Raw genomic sequence first — 16,774 nt, 5'->3', positions numbered from 1 at the left:
GGAAAAGGTAACGATTCATTATTCTACCACTAGGATTAAATATCATTATCTTAGATTTGCTTTCATTAACGGATAAACTATTATTTTTGCAGTATTCTTTCAGACTATTTAGATTATTTTGCAGTCCTGTGTGTGACTTTGATATGACAGCTAGGTCGTCGGCGTACAATAAGCAGCTAACCGTTCTATCGTTTAGCAAACAAGCATCCTTGCCCTTGTTTAACCTATCCGGTAGGTCAGACAGGTATAAAAAGAGTAGGTGATAGCATGCAGCCTTGCTTAACACCTTTTGAACACGTGAATTCTTCGGAGATGAACCCGTCCACGCAGAATCTTTACTATACATATCCTTGATAACATCTAAAAATTATCCGTCTATACCAATATCACATAGTTTGGAATATAATTTACCTCGTGATATATTATCGAAAGCTTTGCTAAAACCTATGAAACAGGTGTATAAGTATCTTTTGCTTTTGTTTAGTCTTAACATATTTGGTCCATACCTCTGAATGAATTCCTAAAACCTGCTTGTTCTGGTAATAATACATTATTGAACTCAAGGTAGCTCACCAGTCTTGTGTTTAGGAGTGAGGTGAAAAGTTTGCCTAAGTGTGATAAGATTGTTTCCCCCCTATTATTTTCGTGGTCCGTTTTCGTTCCTTTCTTGTATATATGAGTTATGTAACCGAATGCCCAATTTTTTGGAAATTTTCCTAATTTCATAATCGAGTTGAAAAGGATTACAAGAGTATCGCACAATATTTCTTTTCTCGGTTTTAGGAATTCATTCGAAATAAGGTCGTTACCAGGCGTCTTTCCACTTTTAAGGGATTTTATCCCATTTGTTACTATCTTCCTTTGTGAATGGGAAATCGAGGGGACCAGTGACACGGGGTACGGTTTCATCAGTTGTGTCTTGGCTGGTTTTATCATCTTTGTTTAGATTTCGAAAATGCTCGAAGAAGTTATTTAGGTCAACCTGTGGAGAATTATTTGGCTTGCTGTTGTTCTTTTTGTTTAGGTTTCGTATTGCCTTCCAGAATTGTCGTGGATTATTTGATTTAAGCTTTGCTAGATTATCAAGCTTACTGTCGTGTGTTGTAGCAGGCCTTGAAAAATTGGGGGGGGGGGGGCACAATATAGAAACATTGGGGGTCAAAGCCATGCCCCTAATGGTCATTTCCTTATAATTTTGGAAATATTTGGGGGGGGGGGGGCACGTGCCCCCTGCTACGGCCCTGAATGTACGTGCTTGAAATGGCATGAAATTGATGCTTTCCCAAGAAGCAAAGTCAGGTAAGAGTCTTACTAAAACACATCTCTAGACCTCATTGAATTGGACATCCATTAGTAGGTTTCTGTTGGCGCGTTTACATTTTCAAATTTTCATTAGCGCTTTTGTGAAATCAACAATTATAACATTTTGCGTTATTACATTCATTTAGAGTTATATATTTTATTATTATTTTATTATTGAATTTGCTATAGTTTGTATGATACCTGCTAGATATGCGCACTCTAAATGCACAAAGCGCGGTCTTGGGATACCTGTGCTTGGTATGGCAGGTTGCTGGTATAATATAGCAATCTAAATGCACAAGGTGTGGGCATGGGATACCTGTGCTTGGTATAACCAGGGTTTGTATATACTCCCTAGTATAACAGGATACTTTTATAATATGCATTTCAGGTAGCTGTTAAAATTTAAGAAGGTCGTTTTATTTAAGCGCAAAAACCATCAAATTAGTGTTAAAACCTGGCAAATTTACTTCCACCGTATATTCAACCGGAAGTAAAATTGCAATCGCCAAAAGGCCAACTTTTAGGCCGAAGCCGGCAAAAAGACCTCAATATTCGTATTCTACGCCAGTTTTTCTGTTATATCCCAAAAATGACCCACGGGGTGTTTACAGGACCTTTAACATACGAACATAAAAGTATGCGTGTGTCGTTTGTCGTTATGTCATTAGTGTACACCAGGCATAAGAGTTTTGCAAGCTCTAAATGAAGTACTGGGTCTTCAAGTCAAATAGTTTATATAAAAGGAATTTGCATCTTCAAAGGAAATAAAAGCGACCGGCATTTCTTTAATCGATCAAGTTTGAACATTATACACTTTGAGGTAAAATGGTAGACAGCGGACGTGACACGGCCGTGATATATCAAAAACGTAGGAAGAAACCACCAGACAGCCTCTATCTGCTGGTGTGCGTCGGACCTTGTGGTCTGCGTCGACAGTTGATTAATTAATAAAACCTTTAAAAGAAAAAGTCGACAACAACGCAGATTTATGTTTTTTAGAACGATATTTCGGCAGGCCAATACCTGCCTTCTTCAGGTTATAAATGAGTTACAATGGCATGTTATAGCTAGTATATGTACAAAGTTCATTGATGATTAACTAACAAAAGGTAAAAATAGTAATTGGGTAAGGAGTGACTTATGGAAGATGGTGAATAGGGTGGTGTGGATTACTAAGTAGCTAAACGGTTTCTTCACGCCGGTTGAGGCCACCGGGTTCAAGGGTGCCAGCGCGAGCTATCAGTGTGGCTTCTCTTGCTTTGCGGGTTGGGTCGCAGTTATTTCTTATTTTTTCAATAGGTATGAGCTCTATGTCAGAAGCGGAGTGGTTAGGTTTTAGGAAGTGTTCAGCGGCGTGGGTTGGTATGGATCGAGATTGGGAGTCTACAGTTCTGCGGTGGTCATTTAAGCGTTCTTTTAATTTGCGTTTTGTTTCCCCAATATATTGAAGGTTACAGCGGTTACATTGAATCATATAAATCACGTTTTAGTATTGCAGGTTATGTGGGAGGTTATAGGTCGTGTTTCACCTGTTGAAAAAAATGTGTAGCTTGTAAGGCCATCGGTTCTAATATAGGGGCAGGTTTGGCAGTTTTTTCCGCAACGGAAAGCACCGGGAGGTTGGTTGGTGGGAGAGCGGTCGGAAGGTAGCTTGGCTTTAACGAGGATGTCGCGGAGGTTAGGTGAGCGGCGAAAGGCGACAAGAGGGGGCTCAGTGAAAACCTTATGGCATCGCTTAGACGAAGTAGAAGGTTGTAGTTTCTACGGATTATGTCGTTGATGTTAGGTAGTGTCGGGTTATAGGTAGTGACAAAGGGGATGCGACGGGAGTTTTTGTGGTTGTTATTATTAGGGCGTAGGGCGTCAATGCGGGAAATGTTAGCAACGCGTAGGATTATCCTCACGGGGGTTCCTTAGGAAAAGGCTATAGATACGTGTTGTCTGCCGAACTCCGTTATGCACGTTTTCGCCTCATCTTCAGGTATTATGAATGTTATTTTCTAATGAATAATGTAATAAAATGGGCCGAATAAGTGTGTTAATGAAGTGAAAAATGAAACAAAACTAGCGGATCATGGATTGGTTTATTGATTGCACCTCGGCGGCGAAAAGGTGATGATGGAGACTGTGCTCCAATATAGTGATGTTATTTAAACGTGTCAAGAAAATTCTACTTATTCTTTTTCTGGTTATGCCACAAATAACGCCGTAATTTTAAAATTATCTGTCGGACCGATAATAAAAAAACTCGCGCAACAGACTCAGAAACTGGACCCTCGCTAAGTTGAACCAAAATTAATTCACGAATGATTAAGAAATATCAAGAATCTTCTTTAATTCACGAATGATTAAGAAATATCAAGAATCTTTTTTTTTTACCCAGTCTCGAATTAATCGGTTCGGTTCCAGAAAACAACCCGCCAGTCCAGCCCATATATTTTCTTATAAATTTTTAATATATTTCTACATATATTCCCCCAGTACATTCCTTTAAGGACCAAGCCTTGGGCTGCCTGTGCTCGCGCCATACAGGTAATTCTGCATAAAACCAACAATGTGTGAATTGCCAAAATAGAACAGAAAAAAATCATATTTTAAAGCACCAGGACGCACTGTGCAACGAGGCCATATTTACACTACTTGCCTATTTATTATTATCATTTTTATTTCTGATGTGACGAAAAGGCAGGCGCGGATGAGGAATAGCCAAAAAAGTGATTCGGTTCCTTGTACATATTAGGGTAACCTGCCATTACATGGCGACTTGTAGGCATCTGATGGTAAGGATGGTTGTAGATACCAAACGGCGACATGTACCCATACCCCGTGTATAATGTACTTATGGTCATTCCTCCGCAAAGCTGAAAAACTAGGGTCGTGCCCAGACGCTGAGAATTCATCGACAACGGGGTCCCAAGGAAACCGCCATCTCGTCTCTCCTGCGAGCGTAGCTTGTGCCTTTTGTTTTTAAACCACATCTAGGGGTAAAAACAAGTCAATAACAATAAAAATCAGTAATTTTCTGGGTTCTGATTCAATAGCCATCGAGGAATAATTGGAATAATTGTCAAACAGTTGGCACTTCATAGCCGTAGCAGGCCTCGAATCATTGGGGGGGGGGGGGGGCACGAGGGAAATATTAAGAAAACATTGTATTGGGGGCACAGCCACACCCCTACTGGTGATATCCTTGAGATTGAAGGTTCTATTGAGATCTCCTAGTAAGGACATGTACCGAAACTATCGATAATAGCTCAGGAGCGAGAACCCATGTCTATTACTGACTTTAAAAAGGGGCAACGTGTTGGTTTTGTTTCTTCATATTGCATATGAAGAAACCGTTGTCGTTTTAGAGGTCTGGTACCGAGGAATTTTAGTTTTTTTTTAAGCTTTCTCCATTGACTTAAAATGGTCACAGTCACTGTTTTTCTCTTCTGAATACAATTCACAAAGTTTGCGAAGCACCTGCGGTACGGCAGCCCTAAAAATAATAAGAATCGTGCAGGTTTTCCAAATAAGGAATATATTAGTTTCCTTAAATGGAAGTGCCCGCGTCTGGGAAAAACAATTTTTGGCTAAATTTTCTTGATATGGTCCTGATTCTGTTGTTGGTTACTTCATTGTTTTGTTTAACGGAAAAAATAAAGAAGCCTGATCAATTTCAATATTAAAATCACCTGAAAACACTATTCTGTGCTTCGTCTCTGCGATCCTTCGCACAGAAAATGTTTATATTGTATATTCTACATAAACAACACACAAGGTGTGAGGAGTGACGCGTACCAGTTTATTGGAGACGATATTACAAGTATAGATGTAATGTAAAATATACAAACATGTTCATGTATCAACTAGCCAAAGACTGGGGAAAAATAAACCCCGGAAACAACGACGCGTTATGCAAACTGGTAAGGTCAAGTGAAAGACGAATGTAATTAGCTAAATATATAGGCATGAGTGAACCTCTAGGGAACGCGCAAGGCGCAAATTCCGAATGTCCAACATAAACACATTTTTTCTCAGCGATCGCGAAATTGAAGACTCGCGAAATAGGGGATACCAGTACTTGGTTTCTAAACGCAAAAAAACGTGGGCTTGGTATACCTGTGCTTTGTCTCTTATTGCACAAAACTTGGTATACCTGTGTTTGGTCTCTTATTGCACTAAACAAGGGCTTGGTATACCGTGTTTGGTCTCTTAATGCACAAAGGGCTTGGTATACCTGTGTTTGGTCTCTTATTGCACTAAACAAGGGCTTGGTATACCGTGTTTGGTCTCTTAATGCACAAAGGGCTTGGTATACCTGTGTTTGGTCTCTTATTGCACTAAACGAGGGCTTGGTATACCTGTGTTTGGTCTCTTATTGCACAAAACCTGGGCTTGGTATACCTGTGTTTGGTCTCTCGTGCACTAAACGTGGGCTTGGTATACCTGTGCTTGGTCTCTTATTGCACAAAACGTGGGCTTGGTATACCTGTGTTTGGTCTCTTAATGCACAAAGGGCTTGGTATACCTGTGCTTGGTCTCTTATTGCACAAAACGTGGGCTTGGTATACCTGTGCTTGGTCTCGTAATGCACTAAACGTGGGCTTGGTATACCTGTGCTTGGTCTCTTATTGCACAAAACGTGGGCTTGGTATACCTGTGTTTGGTCTCTTAAAAGGACTTTGTATACTTGCACTGTAAAACCGAAATGGTTGTTTCAACCAATTTAAATTGGTTCGAACCAATTGGAATTGGTCGACTCGACCAAAAAATAAATGGTTGAAATGACAACCAAAATAAGTTTGGTTTTATCAACCAAATTTTTTATTGATTGAACTTGTTGCCTAATTTTAAAATGGTTGTTTGGACGATTTAAGAATTGGTAAGTAATGCAACCAAAATAAATTTGGTTACATCGACCATTTTCTTTTAGGTTGAATTGACAACCATTGGTAATTGGTTATTTTGACCAATCATTACTTTTTATTTCAACCAATTCGCATTTGGTTAAACCAACCATTGGCAAACGATTATATTATAACCAATATTGAATTGGGTTAAATCAACCATTTCCTTTAGGTTGAATTTTAACCTGTGACCAATATACTTATCTATATTGTAGTACTATCCATGGATGACTGTTTCAATGTATCGATTGGAGTTCACGTTAACCACGTTTCTGAATTTTTGATCCGGGATATTTCTGTACAAGGTCCACGCATTTGCATTATCGGTAATGCTCAATCCTCTAAATCGGAGTTGTCGGTGTTCTCTCATTATGTACAAAACATTGCAGCATTTATCTATGGAAAGCAACTTGTAGTATCTGTATATGCTTGCTCATCGTTATTTATTTCAAAGGGTGAAGTATTCGCTGTTGAGAGCTCCCGTAAGCACAGGCAACCCAACGAAAGGAAAGCGGCCGCAAAGGATGCCGGTTCTGGGCATGCGCTGTACCTTTCTAACACCTTTTCAAAATACGCCTGCTAAAGTAAAACTAACGCAAGAAGGTTCCTCTAATTAACCACGCAAAATTAAACTCTTTTAGCAAGCCAATGCAATGGCAAAGTCTTTAATATTAAAGGTAAGTCTGTAAAGATAATTTTTTTTTTTTTTTTTTTACGGTCAGCGGTCGTCGGCCATGGCGGCCATGGATTTTGTAGCTCCTTTGATATTGCTTACCATCGCCTGTTACTCTCTTAATATTCGTACGAACCAAGATAAATCAAACAAGAAATGCTTGTTAATAACACAGGGAAAGCATTCGGCGTTCAATGCATCCGAAACAATCGGATTAGAGGCTCTACATCGTCTCCGGGTATCTGCTACAAGGCCCGCCATCTTGGATTTAAAACGGCCCAAACTCTTCACGCTTCTGTCCTTACTCCTGCTGAGTGGTTCTGTCGAGCCAAATCCTAGCCTTAACTACAAATTCCCTTGCGGAATCTGCAGCAAACCGGTACGGATAAACCAGCGAGGAATTCAATGTGACTTTTGTGATATTTGGTCTCATATTCGTTGCCTGAACATGAACACGATTATATATGACGCTCTCGCCAATTCATCTTGCGTCTGGGAATGTTGCGCCTGCGGGATGCCCAATTTCTCGAGCTCCCTCTTGGACTCCTTCGCTATGGTCCAATGTTCAAACCAGTTCTCGTGTCTTGATTCCTCTGATACCACTCTGGGCCCTCCTCTCCTTTCTTCGTCTCCTGGCGATCAGCAGTATTCACCCGACTCCACAACATCATGTTCTCAATCATCTAAACCTATAAGGAAGCACTCCCTGTCTATTTTGACAGTTAATTGTCGAAGTTTGAGAAGTGAGAGGAAGAGATGTGAACTTCAGTCCCTTGTGGATACCTTCAAACCTGATATCATCAATGCCACTGAAACTCATATTGACGACAATGTCCTTACAGCTGAACTAGGGCTTCAGGGTTATGAAATCTATCGTCAAGACAGGAAATGTGGAGGTGGAGGTGTTCTGGTTGCAACAAAGCAGGATTCTATTATATCTTCTAGAATCCACTCACTTGAGGATGAACATGTTGAGTCTGTATGGTGCAAAATTGAAATTGCTGGCACCAAGCCATTATATAATGGGTGTATGTACAGAACCCCAGACCGCCAGCCCGAGTCTATTTACTCCCTAGACTCAACATTGAACAAAATCACATCAAGCCCTTGTTTGCCTAACGTCCTAGTCACTGCAGATTTTAATCTACCTGATATCTCCTGGGACTGCACGGACTGTGAGAATAAATATATTGTTAAGGCTAACCCCCAATATGGAGTTCTGGTTAATCAAGCCTTTATTGATACCATCCATGAACATTCTCTGTCCCAAGGTGTAACAGAGCCAACTAGAGAAAACAACATCCTCGATCTGGTGCTGACAACTAATCCGGATCTGATCTCCAGGACTGAGGTGCTCAATGGCATGAGTGACCACAGCATAGTCCTATCCACTGTCAATCTAAAAACACGTACACCCAAGAAAAAACCCCGCAAGGTTTTCTTCTATAAGAAGGCTGATGTCTATGGTCTAAGGGCAGCCGTTGCTAATGCACTAGCCCCTGATTGGCAGGAATGGGACCAGCCTATTGAAACATACTGGGCTTTTTTCAAGGACACGCTTTCTAGCATTATGGACACTTATATCCCTCACAAGCATTTATCTGGTCGTTGGAATGTACCCTGGATGACCGGCGAAATCAGAAGAGCCATTAGGAAGAAGCAAAGGCTCTACAATAGGGCCAAAACCACACAACGCCAGTCTGACTGGATGAAATTTAAAAAGCTCAGAGCCAAAGTCAAAGAACAATTAAGAGAATCATATCACTCATATATTGCCAACCTGCTCGAACCTCCAGAACAAGACAAAAAGCCATCTATGGGTAAACGATTTTGGTCCTTTGTCAAGTCTAGGCGCAGGGATACGGTGGGAGTTGCTGGTTTACGAGAAACGCCTGATGGCAATGTCATCACAGACAGCAAGACCAAAGCTGAGATTTTAAGCAATCAATTCAAATCAGTTTTTACAGTTGAGGACACATCCAACCTCCCAGTGCTGCCTATATCACCCTTCCCTGACATCGCTGATCTGCAGTTTGACACACGTGGTATTGCTAAGCTCCTAAAGAGTGTTGATGTGCACAAAGCTAGTGGACCCGATCAAATCCCTTGTTGGATACTAAAAACTGCCGCTGAAGAGCTGGCCCCCTTTTTGCAAAAGCTGTTCACCTACTCACTTCTTACTGGGCAGATTCCCAAGGATTGGTGCAATGCTAACATTCATGCAATTTTTAAGAAAGGGAATAAGTCCCTAGCTTCTAACTATCGTCCTATATCTTTAACGTCAATCACTTGTAAAATCATGGAACACATTTTGTTTCGCCACCTAATGTCCCATCTCGACAGCAATAATATCCTCCTACATATACAACATGGCTTCAGGAAAAAGTATTCCTGCGAGACGCAACTCATCACTGTGCTCCACGAACTGTGTTACAATCTTGACCAAGGAAACCAAACTGACTGCATTCTACTTGATTTCTCAAAGGCTTTTGATAGGGTTGCCCATGGGCGTCTGCTTCAGAAACTTGATTTTTACGGTATCCGTGGAAAGCCACTTACGTGGGTCAGGTCTTGGCTAATCCACAGAAATCAAACAGTTGTTGTAGAGGGGGAGACATCAAAATCAACCAGAGTCACATCAGGGGTCCCCCAAGGGACTGTCCTGGGACCACTGATGTTCCTCTTGTTCATCAATGACATCAACTCAGGGATTACTTCACGTATTAGACTTTTTGCGGATGACACCATCTTATATGGCCTAATCGAAGGCCCACAGAGTGCAGCAGTTATTCAGAAAGACCTTGATCTCCTTTTTAAATGGTCTAAAACATGGCAAATGTCATTCAACGCCGACAAGTGTAATATTATCAGAATACATAGATCCAAGTCTCCCATTGTTTATAATTACACGCTGGGTGGGACTCCATTAAAAGCTGTTCAGAGCCACCCATACTTGGGTGTAGAGTTGTCCTCAAATCTGAACTGGAACACTCATGTCACTAATATTGTTGGAAAGGCTAACAAATCACTCGGTTTTATAAGGAGAAATCTTGGGGCTTGCCCTGATTTTGTTCGAGAAAGAGCGTACACTACCCTCGTGCGCCCACGTGTGGAATTTGCTTCTAGTGTGTGGGATCCACATGTCCAGAAGCAAATAAAGGACCTAGAGAGCGTACAAAGGAGAGCGGCAAGATTCGCAAAGAACTGCTACGTTTATGAACCAGGGACTGTGACAGGCTTACTAAAAGAACTCAAATGGCCCTCCCTCCAGCTACGAAGGAAGATGGCGAGACTTACTATGTTCTACAAAATGGTGTATGGCCTTGTAAACATAAATATTCCCAAAGATCTCCTACAAACTCGCAAGCAATCTACTCGCTCCTCTCACCCCAAGAGGTTCATAAACCTGCCTTCGAACACAAATACTTCTAAATTTAGCTTTTTAACCCGCTCGCTTAAAGAGTGGAACTTACTGCCAAATAACATAATAGAGGCACCAACTCTTGCTAAATTTAAGGAGCTGTTATCCAGTGAATTTTGCATATAATGTTAAAATGAAGAGACAGTAGTGTTACATTATTACTTTATTTTGTATTCTTTTTCCTTTTACATTTATTTCATTTCCTTTTGTTATTGTAATTTTATATATCCGCCTCATGCTCACGCTTTGCGGATTACAATATATAAATATAAATAAATGTGAAAACTTCACAAATTCAAGTTTGCAGTTTAGCTTGACTCACATGTCGCTATTCGAAATTCTGAGAGACTTACTCTTCTTATTTTACTACTTAGATATTTCACGGCTGTTTGTTTTAGTGAGCTGTGCTATTTCTTGTATAATAAGTATCGCCTTGGCAAATTTGATATAAAAGTATATGTTTCGCATCGGTTTCTTCGCATCATTCAAGTGAACTTGCTTTTGTTGTGATTCTGTACCTTCCCCGAAAGTACCTTGGCGTTTGTTTCTATAACGCTTGTTTCAATTTATTCAATTCGATGCGTATTTTGCTGTACAAACTACTGAAATCAGCACTATAAGTTGTAATGCTTGCAGTTGTGAATCAATGTTTTATTATGAAAAAAAAAAACATGTGTTCGAGATTTTGAGACAGAGTATGAAATCAGTTTAACCAAATACTAGCATTCCCTTGTGCCGTAAAAGTATCTTCAAGGAATAAGAAAATTTTCAGATTTAACTTCCAGTATGAAAAAATAAGTTAATAAGTTTATACTTAGCTTGATTATACTGACATGCAAGTGATTACTAAAATGATCGAAGAAGCTAATAAGCCATATGACCCTATTCATAAGATGCAATGGATTAGTTTTCTTTTACATAGCTGTCAACTCACCTGCATTAGGCGGGTGTAACAAGATTTTGGACCTCATCACCAGGCTAATTTTTGTGATGTACATACATTCTCTGTATTTACCCGCACTGGCTCTGTACAGGACCCGAAATGATCCCAGGACCTGAAACGATCCCAGGACCCAAAATGATCCCCAAAAGTACCCCAACTGATACCGGGACCCGAAACTATCCCCAGGAGTCCCCGAAATGAATCCCACGGAATTGCAGTAATGGACAAACAAAAGGAATGTGGAAGGATTGGCTTTCAGTTTTAAAAACATATGAAACATTTTAGCGTCATTTTTGTTACTATCCAGAAATTTGAATTAACTAAAACCATAGTATTAAGATTTTTATGTACGACTGCGCGGGGAATACAGCTTTCGACAGCTTAGTTGAGTCAGCAATTGGGGCCAAATTAAAATTCCCGTGATGGTAATTTGAAGAACCAGGCATTAATAAATCATTTATACATAACAAGCCATAAAAGAAAGTCTCCACAGATTAGAAATGCCTCTGCTTTCCCGTAGGAAAATATTTGTTTGTGTTCGGTGAATGAAAGACCTGTCATAAAGAGAGATAGAGAGAAATCATGCAGTGGTGTACGCACTACTACATAAGGAAATTCAAAACTCACATATTGCTTTCAACAAAAGCCACATCTCTTAATATTTTGCAACAGTAGTAAAAGGGTTGTTCGAGTGCATTACTCAGTGTGCTTTAGTCATTCCATCTTCTCTGCCAAACCGGCTGTCGGTAAATATTTGCTCGTGTGAACATGGATTTCGTGGGGGAATAAATGTTTGGTTGTCAAATTAATATAGATTTTTAGGGGTGATGTTTACCGGAAATGAGATTTATAGTGTCAGAGTCATGTGTTGGAACTGCAAATGTTTGAAGGTCAAAAGTTTGGTTGTTCTGAGCTAGACTGTGTTTTGGCTGTGCTATGTTTATGTTGTACTCCTTTCAGTAGCAATTAAAAGTAGTGTATTTGTTTTGGACTCTGTTTATGGGTTTACCGCTGGGGCAATGTAATAAATAGAAGTATTGTATTGGAATTTAAGTTTTTTAAGTCATGTTATTTAGAAATAGATTCGCTGTCAACCCTTAATTATTCTTTAAGAATTGGAAGTGCTTTCTTCTGCTTTCCCTTTGTCCATTACCGCAATTCCGTTGGGTTGATTTCGGGGAATCCTCGGTATCGGGTCCCGCGATCAGTTGGGGTACTTTTGGGGATCATTTCGGGTCCTGGGATCATTTCGGTCCTGACAGCTCTCTCTTTTTTTTTTTTTTTTTTTTTTTTTTTTAAGTTAGATTGGCAGCTATGCTCTTAAGGCCTGACCAGTTGTACAACATGGCACTTCATTCTACAATTCCCTTACATTTGAATGGGATCAAACATTTCCATGAAACATTCACATATTGCAGGCTTCTTACTTAACAATTCAGAGCATGAAATTCCTAAGAACATCTTTAATCTTAAGTAATCATAGCAAGTGCACATGCTCACGTTTTATAAAAATGTTTTAGCCACATTGTAAAGCATGCTTGCATGGCAGTGATTTCAATTATTGACAAACATATTTGTATGTCCTTAAGAGCAACATTTGTCAAGGCAGCACTATGCAAACATAGAAATATAAGAAGATTCCTGATTACTCTAGCTGAAATAACTAGATTATTTAGAAATTTTAACTGATAACTCTTAAAACTGATATAACTCAAACTCACCACTAGCTTTGTTTTAGTTTTTATGTGTAAACATATGTATAGAAATAACTTTTTAAATTGACCAAGGTAATTCCAAACCCTTTATTACTCAGGCCTCTTTTGTCTCCTTTAGAATTCAAGTTAGTAGTGCTCTACTTAATTTTTAAACCCTTTATACACATTGAATTACTATGTGTATTATAAAATAGAAGCCTATCTTTAAATCAATATGTGTTGAATGCTAGTTTGAGTGTATCGTGTGCTGTGTGATCAGTTTTTTGTGCCATTCTGCTAGTTCTAAGATTTATGCTTTGTTGCTTCAGAACATTAGCTTCATGGTGTCCTGAAGTACTGTTTCAAGCAGCATTCCAACTTATAGATAAGTCCCCATGTTTGCTACAGAGATCAGTACGGCAAAACAGGAATGTCTTTAAAGCTTATTATTAGGCCAACTTTTTTGTTTCTCAGATCCCATAGATTAAAACTCTAACTCAAGAGCTAAGCAAAAATAATTTTTGTACTTCACCAAAATCTAGTTTGGTGGACCCACAAAAAATGGTGGCCTTTCTTGACAAATCACAAAGGGGAAAATTAGGCTGCATTACTGTACTTTACTGTTTATGAAATATAAAAAACCTAAAATTATGTAAAAGAAAACAACCATGTCTCTCCTACAATCAAGATGTACCTAGAGTACTTGGTATTTTCATTAGTTTGTATATTCTTGTTGGCTGAAACTTGTATAATTCTTTGATTAAAGTCGCATCTACTGTCATAATTCTTGTGTGGTAGTTTTAACCAAAAGTTTACTGGTCATTTCTTGACAGAGTTAGTTATTTGAACCAATTTATAATTGGTTAAATCCTGCTTTTTTAACCAATTTTATTTGGTTACCACAGACTCATTTGTTTAACCATTTTTTATGGTTGAATTAACCAATATTTATTGGTAAAATAACCAATGTATATTGGTTGGAATAACCATTTACTATAGTGAAAATAACCAATTACATATTGGTTAAATTAACCAAATAAAACAACCATTTAAAACTGGTTCAAACAACCAGTTCTAAATTGGTTACCACAGAATCAAATTTTAACCAATTTTTTTTGGTTGATTTAACCATTCCGGTTTTACAGTGTGTGCTTGGTCTCTTATTGCACAAAACGTGGGCTTGGTATACCTGTGCCTGGTCTCGTAATGCACAAAGGGCTTGGTATACCTGTGTTTGGTCTCTTAATGCACTAAACGTGGGCTTGGTATACGCTGTGGTATGGGATGCCTTTGCCTGGTTTAGTTTATCACAAATCTCGCTTAGATCTGTCGGGGAAATCAGCGCGCCAATAGCTATTCCTAGACACATCAGATGGTGGAAGACGTCTACATCATCGACTGTTGACATGACTTGCCGATGGATCCCAGCCCTTTAATTCAATTAACCGTGACGCCATAGGTGCTTATCGAAGCTCGCCATGCGACACTGATGATTTTCTAATAAGCCAAGTTAAAAAACCATTAAAGACGATTCAATATTCATAACGGTTCAAACCTTTGGAAAGAAACTCATCAGGTAAGTTTTTTTCTAAAAGATTTTCAAGCTCTAAATGAAGTTTTCGTGGCTTTACATAAAGTATATATAAATTTGCATTTATCGGCTTGAATGATCTTCTAAACATCAGAAATAAACTCACCAGTTCACACAAATATTAGCACCACTAAAAAGACTCTTAAAAGAAAGACAAAAAAAAAGCACTCTCCTGAATATGCCGACCGAATCAACTGGAAAATTTCAGTACATAAAGAGATACATCAAGTTTTCTAGCTAAAACATAAATTTCCCATTACGCTTTGTTGATCGTGTATATCGAATGGCTAGCAATAGGTTCTAGTTGCTTTTGGAAAGCAAATTGGCCAAATCGATTTTCGGAATTTGTGACCATAAAATTCTGCATTAGTGTTTTCTATGCTGCAAAAGTGCAATTAGAAAAAGCTTAAATATTTTAGCTTTATGGAAAGGGGACTTAAAAGGGATGAAGAGCTTAGGCAATCATCTCAAAGTCCGGCAAAAAGCCTTATCATAGCTTTCGTAAAATAAAACCCTCTCCTAATATGACGACCGAATTAAGTTGTATGCTGGAAGAGAAGGGGTTGTTTTAACATTTTGGGTATGGGGGGGGGGGGGGCTGTTAAAAGACATGGGGTGCTTAGTAATTGTAGTAAGCTGCTTCGAGGTTCGAAAGGTATTCTTGCAAAGCTTACGGTTATTTTACCGTGTTTTTCTTTTTATTGTCTTTTTTTTCAAGGCACTTAAAAATGACATACATTGAGTCTACAAAAGCGAAAATAAACAGGGGATATACGGCGGTACCCGGCGATGGAAAAGAGAAAGCAATTCATTCTAATGAAGCCAGACAAGAGAGGGATGTCAACGATGGTACAACCAGCACGTGGAGAGCGACACTGAACACCATCAACTACATGGAAGGTTCGGGGTTCGTGGCCTTACCGTACGCAGTAGCACGAGGGGGACTCGCCGGAGCTCTGGGGTTTATACTCGTCCCGATCATATTTACGTACACGGCTCATATCATGGTGGATTGTTTGTACGAAGGAGGGAGATACACTGAAAAGAAAAGAGTGCGTTCAAGTTATGAAGAGATCGCAACGGCCGTATGGCCTCCAGCAGGATACATGCTCAATACATTATTTGTTTTCTCATTTTTTGACCATTTGACATCTTATAACTTAGTGTCTAGCTCACTTCTGGCAGGCTTGCAGACTCCTGGTGTGGATATAAGTCAGAGGTATTGGTCCATCATTATCGGAGCGGTTGTTTTACCCACGTTATTTATTAAGACGTTTCGGTCGATAGCGTGGCTAAGCCTTCTCGCGACGGCTGCCCTGTTGTTGGCGCTTCTTACGGTCATCGTTTACGATTTCCACAATTACAAGTCTTGGGATTTCAACTCATTGCTATTTTGGGATTTGCAGGGTTTTCTTCTTGCGATCAACATTTCGGCATTCTCCAATGGCATACATGCGAGTGTTATAAGTTTTGAGAAAAGTATGTTACACAAATCCCAGTTTTCTCTGGCCTTAGCTATTTCTTATACTTCAACGTGTATTATAAAAACCGCGTTTGCCGTCTTAGGTTTTCTCGCATTCAAAGCCAACACCAGCGAAGTAGTCATCTTGAATATCCCCCAGGGTACCATGCGAACCGTGGTCATCATCACAACTGTCGTCAGTACCATGTCAGGATACCCTTTGGTAGTTCAATTGCTAATAAGCATTATAGAAAAGAGGAAAATTGGAGAATTTCTTAGTGCCCGGCTTTCGCCTTTAGCTTTTTTTGTGATTTCACGTGTTGCTATCGTAGTTATAACAACTTTAGCCGCAATATGCATTCCCCACTTTGCGCTTTGGACATCTCTTGGTGGGAGTGTTGTGTCTTACGCCTTGAGTCTCTTTTTCCCGGCCGCGCTGCATCTCGGGTTAAGACTTGACCAAGGTCTGCCCACGTGGCAGCTGCTTGCTGATTGGTTCTGTGTTGTATTTGCAATGGCTGGGTCCGTGTTGGGTGTTTACAGCGCAGTTAAAGCAATTGTGCTGCAAGCATTCTAAAGCCCGAAAAAGTGTCGATCAACTAATCCTTTGATATAGAACTAATCCTTTGATATAGTTAGTAGATAAAAAAAACAGCAGTTCATCTCCGATACCATTCACCCCTGATACCTTATTGACAATATTTGGTTGTAAGTAAACTTTGTTATCTGCTGCACCTCAACTTATATTAAGTAAACAGCAAAAATAAAACTGAAGATATACGCCTTGGTCATT

At 39.5% G+C, this 16,774-nt stretch overlaps 1 protein-coding gene and 1 long non-coding RNA gene across 5 annotated transcripts; one reads left to right on the top strand and one right to left on the bottom strand.

The window, feature by feature from the left end:
• Window positions 1-6,667: 6,667 nt before the first annotated feature.
• LOC5513072 (vesicular inhibitory amino acid transporter) lies at window positions 6,668-16,768 on the top strand. 3 transcript variants are annotated; one of them, XR_004296279.2, is made up of 2 exons: window positions 6,668-6,874; window positions 13,258-13,712. XR_004296279.2 is itself a non-coding variant. In XM_048726675.1 (2 exons), the coding sequence occupies exon 2, from the start codon at window positions 15,248-15,250 to the stop codon at window positions 16,556-16,558; it is 1,311 nt and encodes a 436-aa protein (XP_048582632.1). In that variant the 5' UTR covers window positions 6,678-6,874; window positions 15,238-15,247; the 3' UTR covers window positions 16,559-16,768. The 3 variants fall into 3 exon arrangements, 2 of the variants coding, with proteins under 2 accessions (XP_048582632.1, XP_001633352.2); XM_048726675.1 differs by lacking the exon at window positions 13,258-13,712 and adding an exon at window positions 15,238-16,768 and having other exon boundaries at window positions 6,678-6,874; XM_001633302.3 differs by lacking the exons at window positions 6,668-6,874; window positions 13,258-13,712 and adding exons at window positions 14,369-14,504; window positions 15,238-16,768.
• LOC116618658 lies at window positions 12,533-15,916 on the bottom strand. Of its 2 annotated transcripts, none has more exons than XR_007307597.1 (3): window positions 15,778-15,916; window positions 15,441-15,557; window positions 12,533-14,425 (listed from the first exon to the last, which is right to left on the bottom strand). It is a non-coding gene; the product is annotated as an uncharacterized LOC116618658 (long non-coding RNA). The 2 variants fall into 2 exon arrangements; XR_004296280.2 differs by having other exon boundaries at window positions 15,696-15,831.
• Window positions 16,769-16,774: the final 6 nt, after the last annotated feature.

This window comes from Nematostella vectensis, chromosome 4 (assembly GCF_932526225.1).
Source record: "Nematostella vectensis chromosome 4, jaNemVect1.1, whole genome shotgun sequence".
Classification (NCBI taxonomy): Eukaryota; Metazoa; Cnidaria; class Anthozoa; order Actiniaria; family Edwardsiidae; genus Nematostella; species Nematostella vectensis.
The sequence above is the reverse complement of the archived record's forward strand: the minus strand, read 5'-3'. Positions and strand labels throughout refer to the sequence as shown.

What these genes read in the sequence shown, in the direction of transcription:
- LOC5513072 (XM_048726675.1), top strand. Translation starts at nt 15,248, where the DNA reads ATGACATACATTGAGTCTACAAAAGCGAAAATAAACAGGGGATATACG.